The 8,301-nt window shown below is 41.3% G+C and overlaps 1 protein-coding gene across 2 annotated transcripts in view; it reads left to right on the forward strand.

Moving 5' to 3' along the window:
* Window positions 1-8,301, forward strand: part of LOC119410519 (SPHK1 interactor, AKAP domain containing) — a 49,644-nt gene that overhangs the window by 33,617 nt on the left and 7,726 nt on the right. For both annotated transcript variants that reach the window (XM_037677399.1, XM_037677400.1), the window contains exons 4-7: window positions 1,027-1,086; window positions 1,432-1,572; window positions 3,440-3,698; window positions 3,948-7,281. In XM_037677399.1, the coding sequence (XP_037533327.1) occupies window positions 1,027-1,086; window positions 1,432-1,572; window positions 3,440-3,698; window positions 3,948-7,281 (3,794 nt within the window). The remainder of the gene's footprint in view (window positions 1-1,026; window positions 1,087-1,431; window positions 1,573-3,439; window positions 3,699-3,947; window positions 7,282-8,301) is intronic.

Below are 8,301 nucleotides of genomic sequence, written 5' to 3' on the forward strand. Positions count from 1 at the left end.
TATTATTATTATTATTATTATTATTATTATTATTATTATTATTATTAATTAAACTGCACTTCTAGAAACTGATTTTTTAAAGAGCTTTCTTCAACAGATATCAATTGTTTATAAGCTTTCCTCAGATTCTCATTTTATAAGATTTGTTCCGTCACTTTAAGGCCAACAGGATGAATATACCACCTTTCCATGATGTGTCAAGCAGTAATCTAAAATCCTACATATTTTTTTTAGGTTTAAGTAGAAGAAAATGACAAAAGATAGATGTAGGAAGAGATAATTCAGGTATGTTTCTGTGAAAACGGCACAACAGAATCCCTCCTGTGTGTGTGTGTGTTTTTGCATTTAAAACAGCAGCACTACCTCTGTCACTCAGCATGCACTGGTTTGATTGATAGACAACCAGTCAGTTATAAATGTTCAAAATGTTTGCACTCCTGACTGAGACACAAAGATATCTTTTCCTGAAAGCCTGTCACAGTACCTCATACACGTGTGGCTGCTGAAATCAGAGCCACAGTTATTCACACACTCCCCATGCGCTGTTGGAGCTTATTTATGTGACCACAAAGGACTGACTTTCCTTTCCCATCTTGCATTGGAGGCTTTGTGCTGCTAATTCAAACAGCTGCCGTTAGACAGTCCACAGCTCCCAGCACTGGCACTCCACCTGAAGAGGACTCCATCACAGACTGTTAAACCTGCAGGCTGCTGCAAGGGTGTGAAAAACAGGGGGAGTGGGAGAGACAGGCACCATGTAGGAGTAAAAACAGCCGTAGCAGCACATGTACTTTGATTACTCTGACACCTGTTGTAGGTTTGAGTAATTTAAGGAAAGGTACCATTCTGCCAGGTTCATTTAGGTGAAAAAAAAAGTATTTTGAAAAGATGGTGAATTGATTTTATAGTACTCCTAAATACTTTACATCTTCACCCATTTGGGCTCCACGTTTGGCTGTTTTTATAAAATCTTACTTGTCGCGTTTAAACTCAAAACCCCTGTCTTTATCTTTTTCCTGCTTTCAGATTTGTTTTGTCAGCGTGGACCCTCATAAAACAGACTGCCATAATGATGAAAACATCAAGGTGAGCTGATTTTATGGCCACACATTTGTTCTCTCATTTTCTTGTTCCCCTTCTCGTCCTGCCCACTTTTTTCCATCTCGTAGGAACTCTTCTTTGTATTTCCTATAAACATCTCACCCCTGTTGCCATGGATTCAAGATCATTAACCAGAATTAAAGGGCAGATTTGTTAGATGATATACAGATGTTTTAGTTTTTCTTTGCATATGGGGTGACAGAAGTGGGCAATCAGTAATTCCACACAGTTTGAAACATCAAGAATTAGACGATCATTGAGTTTAACAGAGTCACGAGGGTGTTTCGTCATTATGTACCACTGTCCCTGTGCTTGGCATGTTTCTTGCAGAAATTGGCATCAGTGTCTCCTGACCTGCCAAAGCTTGTTGAATTACTGACTGTCCACCAGTCGAAAGAAAATGAGATCCTGCTGCTTGGTGGCCTGGAAGCCTCAGAAACTTACCAAACACACCCACACTCCCCACTGCAGGTGAGTTTGCAATGATGTATAAAGTCTTGTTAGGATTTCCGTCATTTAAAATAACTGTCCAGGACTGTAAAAGCAGAAAGTGGAAGCTGTTCCACTTTACAGCTTTTCAGTGTGATTACATTTGAAGCTTTTGTGCTACAAATTCATGTTGCTCAAGTCATCTCTTCTCTTATAGAAAAAAAACCCTGCTGGCTGACTCTGGATGTTGATGAGACTTTGATCTATTTTCTATTGTGTTTGGAATAATACAGACATATCATACAATGCTGAGATTGAACATGATGAGTTAGACAAACAAAATGCAAAACTTATTTAACCCTCAATTACTGAACAATTAATGTCTCACTAAAACTATTTTACCATTTAATTGTCGTATGCTTAAAAAGTAAACATATTCAGGCAGCTAACAAACATTGTCTTCTATTTCATTGTTTTTTTCTAATAGTTTTATCCATCCATCTTTACTTGCTTTTTCCTTTTCAGGTTGCAGGGGTCACTGGTGCCCATGTCCAGTAGTCGCTGTGCGAGAGGCAGGGGACAGGTGGACAGGTCTCCAGTCCATCACAGGGACACACAGAGACAAACGAGGCAAACAACTATTCACTCTCTCACTCACACCTAGAGACAATTTAGAGTTACCAATCAGCCTAACATGCATGTTTTTGGTCTGTGGGAGGAAACCGGAGTACCCGAAGAAAACCCACACATGCAAGGAGAGAACATGCAAACTCCACCCAGAAAGGCCCCCGACTGGGATTTGAACCGTTGCGACCTGCTCGCTGAGAGGCTGCAGCCCTAGCAACTGCGCCACAGTGCTGCCCTTAATAGCTTTTATAATAATTTAAAACAAAACAAGCATTGCTTGAAAAAACATATTGTGCACAGTCTTGCATGCCAAAATGTATACAAAGATTTTAAACGATGGCAGCACAGTGGTGCAGTTGGTCGAGCTGCTGCCTCTCAGCGAGAAGGTCGCCATGGTTCAAATCCAAGCCGGGTGCCTTTCTGGGTGGAGTTTGCATGTTCTCTCCGTGCATGTGTGGGTTTTCTCCGGGTACTCCAACTTCCTCCCACAGACAAAATCAAACGTTATGCTGACTGGTAACTCTAAATTGACCCTAGGTTTGAGTGAGAGAGTGAATGGTTGTTTGTCTCATTTGTCTCTGTGTCCCTGTGATGGACTGGAGATCTGTTCAGGGTGTCCCCCACCTCTCGCACAGCAACTGCTGCATATGGGCACCAGTGACTCCCATGACCCGAAAAGGAAGAAGGGGGTAAAGGTAATGGATGTATGGATGGATTTCAAACAATCTGCTAGCACTCAGAGTAAATTATATGAATTTACTGAGTAAATCTCAGCTACTACAACACAAAAGTTTAACTCATTATCTGTAAGACTGAGTGATTTATTACAAATTTTGTGTTAGCAAAGGTTGATTAACTGTGGAAGCCAGGTAGGATCAAAATGTTAATCAGACGTATTTCCAAAGTTTACTTTCTAAAAGTCTTATTAAAATCTATTTACTGATTGATGGGGTAAGTTGTCAAAAGACAAACAAACAAACACACAGAGAATAATTATCATTTGTCCATGGTGGGTAATAGTAATTACACCATTATAAGAAAATACCTGCTACACAAACATCCTGAGAATCCTCCTCAGACAGTTATACTTATATCAGTTGGTTCATGAGCATAAAAAAAATAGAAAAACAAACTAATGGGTATTACAGTATTTTTTATTACCTAGCTCAAAGTTTAGATTAGCTGTGTTATTATGTCTATAGCTTTATATGTGCTGAATCCATTTACATTTCTGAATGGGTTTGCGTCTTGCATGATAAATATGTGCATATGTTCCATTTAGGGCGGGCAGCAAATAGGCATATGTCTGCTACAGCGATCAGGAAAGAGGCGATCCTCAGCACCTGCCAGTGTCATCCTTGAGATCAACAAGTTCCTGATTGGTTTGCAGTGGGGGAAAGAGCGACAGTTTCAACAGGGCCGAGCAGCCAGACAAAGGGTCGATGATGATACCAACCGTTCTATCTCGTCCATAGAGGAAGACTTCCTAACGGCTTCAGAGCACCTCGAAGAGGAGAGTGAAGATGAAGACCCAAGAAATGGTACACTTTAATATTTCCTCAAGATTATGGCGCATCTCAAAATGCAGACCAAATTGAAGGCATGTTTGTCTTTGAGGGAAGATACATCATAAAAAAGCTAGTAGTGCTGGAACAGTCACCAGAAACCAGTATGATAAAAAAAGTTTTTTTTTTTTTTCATGGTATTTTGGAAACTGACTGAGTGCTGCCAAATCAGCATGGATATATTTCAGTTTCTGTCATTTCATGTTTTTTGTTTTCTCTTCACAGAGCCAGAAATTGGTGATGCAGAAGAGAGCCTGGTCGAAGCTGGGCAGAAACACTGCGTAACATCTCACGAGGAACAGTTAGCCAATCATCAGAGCCAGGAGGAGACTAATATAAAGAGAGAATGTCCTCCAAGTTTGAGTCTCAAAACCAAGGAATCAGCTGGTTACTTTGCCACCAATTTGGCTGAGTCGGTATTACAGGATGCCTTCATACGACTATCTCAAGATGAATCTTCCTTTGTTTCTGAAGCAGCTATCAGTGTGTCCCACTCTCATTGTCTTTCCAAGAGTCCTTCCAAGATCAAAGGACCTTCACAACAGCACGCCTGCTCTTTTGAACTACCCAAAATTGTCATAGTTCAGAGCCCAGACAGTTCTGACGGGGCTGCAGAATGGTCAGAAACACAAACGTCCAATATGGAAGATCGCAATATCCCTGCCATAGAAATGCCAGAAAATGAAACCCAGGCACAGACACACCACCACAATGGAGGACACAGACATGTAGAGATGGCTTTGGCCTGTGCTGCCAGTGTTATTGGTACCATTATGACCCCAAAACTGACTGAAAAACTCACCCATGATTCTCCATCAGTAGAGGACACAAAGGAGGAACAGGAAGAGGCAAAGGATCAAAGCAACTATTCTGTCTCCTCAGCTATATGTGGTATGGCTCAAGTAGCTGGAGCAGTAGCAGCTGTGGAGCTAGCAGAGGAGTCAACAGAAGGTGAATATTCTGAAACAGATACTACTGAGGTCTACACAGCATCCCATGGTCTAATGTCTGTTGCCAAGGCTTCAGCAGCCTTCCCGCTTCACTGCAGTGTGGCAGAGGGTACTAGTGTGGAATCATTCCGAGCTAACATAGCTGAGGTTCTGCATAGGGAAGCAGCTGAGGTACTGACCCAACCACAAGGCTACAAAAGTGTTGCACACTTGCTGGAGACCACACATAACAAAATAGTGGATGGTATTACTTGTCCAAAAACATGTTGCATGGATGAAAAAGAGGTGGATGATCTAATAAATGAAGTGGCAGACAGCTTATTCAAGCATGCTTTGGAAAAGGCAAAAAAGAAAAAGGAACTAGAAGGAGCTGGAAAAGATGCTCCCAGCCTCCAGGTATTTCTGCAGGACAGTGTTAACAATTTGTTGTTTGACATTCTTTGCCTGACACAGAAAAAAATCAGTTGTATCTCCTCCACATGTGACCAAGAGTCAAATGAAACACAGAAAGGTGACACTTGTGTTAACAAGCCTGCCACTACAAAAGGAAGCAAAGATCTATTGGGTCAGAGGCTTTGCTTGGTCAGCAATAGTCAATCCACTAATAGTGAGAAACTCAGTGGCATGATGTCCTCCACCGATAAGGTTTCTGTGCTTCCAGGAATGAAGCAAAAACACTTCCTTGAGGAAGGAGATTTCTGTGCATCTTCCTCTACAGCGCACTCCAAAGAACAACAACAGTTGTCTTTATGCAGACAAAGTCAGTCTAAAACTAAAGACTTTTCTGACCAGCAGCATACCAGTGGTGCCAACAGGGAACCTTTAAATGAAATTCCCCTTCACATGACAGAAAGAAGGGGACGAGTAGCAGCAGCCAGTGATAGCAGACAGACCTCCCTCACACCTCAAGCCTCTCTTAACTCCTGCAATCCTTTGCGGTCTTTGAAAGTGGACTCTGATTCAAGGACACCAATAACTTGTTATGCTGATGATTTAGCTACTACAGTAGTGTCTATGGCCACAGAACTGGCAGCCATCTGTCTTGAAAACTCTACTGGGAAACAGCCCTGGTTTTGTGCTCTGAATGGGACTTCTCCAGAAGGGCCAGAGACCTACTTGATGCCAGCTTGTCGCACCGTTCTGAGAAGAAAAGATGGTCAAAACAGCAATGCTGCCTCAAGGAAACATCGAGCCCCACGCCTCAGTGAGATTAAGAGAAAAACAGAAGAGCAACCTGAACTAATGGAGCGGCTGGTTAACCGGGTGGTGGATGAGTCGGTTAACATAGATGAACCGGATCCGTTTGCCCTTTTTGCCTCTGAAGTCACAGCCAGAATCATGAACTGTCCTGAACTCAATGTGGTAGATACCTCTAAGACGGGCCAGCAGCGCAGCAGGCTGCAGTGTGAGAAATGGAGCCGTGGAAAAGCATCTAGTTATGAGAGCATTCCAGAAGAAGACGCAGATCCCTCAGGCACATCCAACACCTTGGGCCTTGGCAGTCGGTTAGGTCATAACTTGAGTCGTGGAAGTTCAATCTCTAAGCAGTCCAGCTGTGAAAGCATCACAGATGAATTCTCCCGGTTCATGGTAAACCAGATGGAGACTGAAGGAAGAGGTTTTGATCTTCTACTGGACTACTATGCAGGAAAAAATGCTAGCAGTATCCTGGCTGCAGCTGTGCAACAGGCTGCAACAAAGAAAAACGGTCACCTTAATGTCAGGACCTCATCTTGCCTTTCTAAGCAGTCCAGCACAGAAAGCATTACTGAGGAGTTCTATCGATTCATGCTTCGAGATATGGATAAGGAAAACAAAGAATATAGCATTGCCAAAACTAAAGAATGGAACAATAGCCTGTTCCCTCCTTCTCCTAGAACACCTTTCTGTATAAGACAGTCTTCTGTCCCAGACCGTCGCTCCTCAGACTCACGACTGACTGTCAACTCACCCATAAAAGCCAATTCGTTTGATGGGTTTGCCCGCAATATGTATGGAGACACACTGAACATCTACCCCACTAGTTCAGTATCAGCCACGGGACTATGCAAGTCTGACTCCTGCCTCTATCAAAGGGGTAAAACTGACCAGATTACTGATATGCTGATCCATGAGACCTGGTCAAGTTCTATTGAGTCTTTAATGAGAAAAAACAAGATCATTTCTGATCCAGAGGACAGCATTGAGTCAGAGGCTTCAGGAGACTCCCAGACACATGTGCAGCAATTTGCTAATCGACTGGCAGCTGACATTGTAGATATTGGCAAGTCTGCACTTGAAGGACATCAAGATGTAGCTGGGGCAATGCCTGGGTCCCACCCACAGCTGCACATGCCTGTTGGTGAAAGAAGAAGGGGGTTCAAACAGTCTCATTTAAGTTGTAGTCGAAGTAGGTCCAACCAGGAGCAAGCTGGTTCTGGAATAGGGTCCGGGCCTAGTGATACCAATATTTCCTGCACAAGAGGGCCTAGAGATGTGCCACTGATCCACATTGAGGGAGACCAAAAAGTGGAAAAGACTCTTTCAGTTACTGAAAGAACTGAAGGCAAACCTAAGGAAACATCAGTAGACACTAAACGTACGGAGAGAGTTAATGCCAGTAACAGCAGGTACGACATTTTTCACCACTCTGTATAAGAGTAAGAACCACATTTAAAGCAAAAAGGTTTTTTAGAGTCCAGTGGCAGAACTGGCCAACTCTTGACATGATAGTGGAAATCTAAAATGTCTAAAAATCAAACAAGATTAAAACAAATATGTGTCCTAGGTTATTTTTTAAAAATAAATAACAAAGATGTAATAAAAATATCCTCAAAAACAATATCTAAATAATCCTGTAATTGTTTTTAGTGTTTGATCAAAGTCTGACAGGCACTAAAAAAAGATCAGTCAACTGAGGGATATAAAGGATCTATTTTAGCAACATGTGAGTATGTTTGACAAACCTTTGACTAGGCTGTAATTTATGGCATCTGGGTGATGGACCATGTGCAGGAGGCTTTAATGTTTTCATCTGTGAGCCTGTTGAACTCTCCTTAATAAGTACAAGCTCTGCTCACTCCTGACTACCACACAAAAAATACTACAAATTCAAAGATATTCATAATACATGGAGCTACAAAGAATAATCTGTGTTTTTAGTTAAATTCAAACTAAACTGATATTTAAACAAAACAAAGACTCATCAAGTCAGCAGTATTTACTTTCATTTTAAGAGTAAACTGTCTTGAGTGGTTTTCTACAAAGACTCAGGTTCCCTTTGAGGTCATATGAGTAAAAATAGGAATAGAATGATGATATGCATTAAGAAAATGTTTGGTTGTAATGTTACTGTGCAGAACAAGTTAGTATATTGATTATAAATGTACATTTGAACCCAGAATTGTTCATGTCCAAAAACTTATTTAAAACTTTTTGTTAGTAGGATGTGATTTGAAGTCTTAAAGACACTGTTAGAGATGGTAATAACAAGCAATAATTAGTTGGGATTGATTATAGATCCAAAAATATTATTGTAATAATTGTGTGAGATGTACACTCCACCAATAAATAAATAAATAAATAAACAAATATGCATACATGCATACATACATACATACATACATACATACATACATACATACATACAT

Source organism: Nematolebias whitei, chromosome 6 (assembly GCF_014905685.2).
Source record: "Nematolebias whitei isolate Nwh7 chromosome 6, NemWhi1, whole genome shotgun sequence".
In the NCBI taxonomy this organism is placed as follows: Eukaryota; Metazoa; Chordata; class Actinopteri; order Cyprinodontiformes; family Rivulidae; genus Nematolebias; species Nematolebias whitei.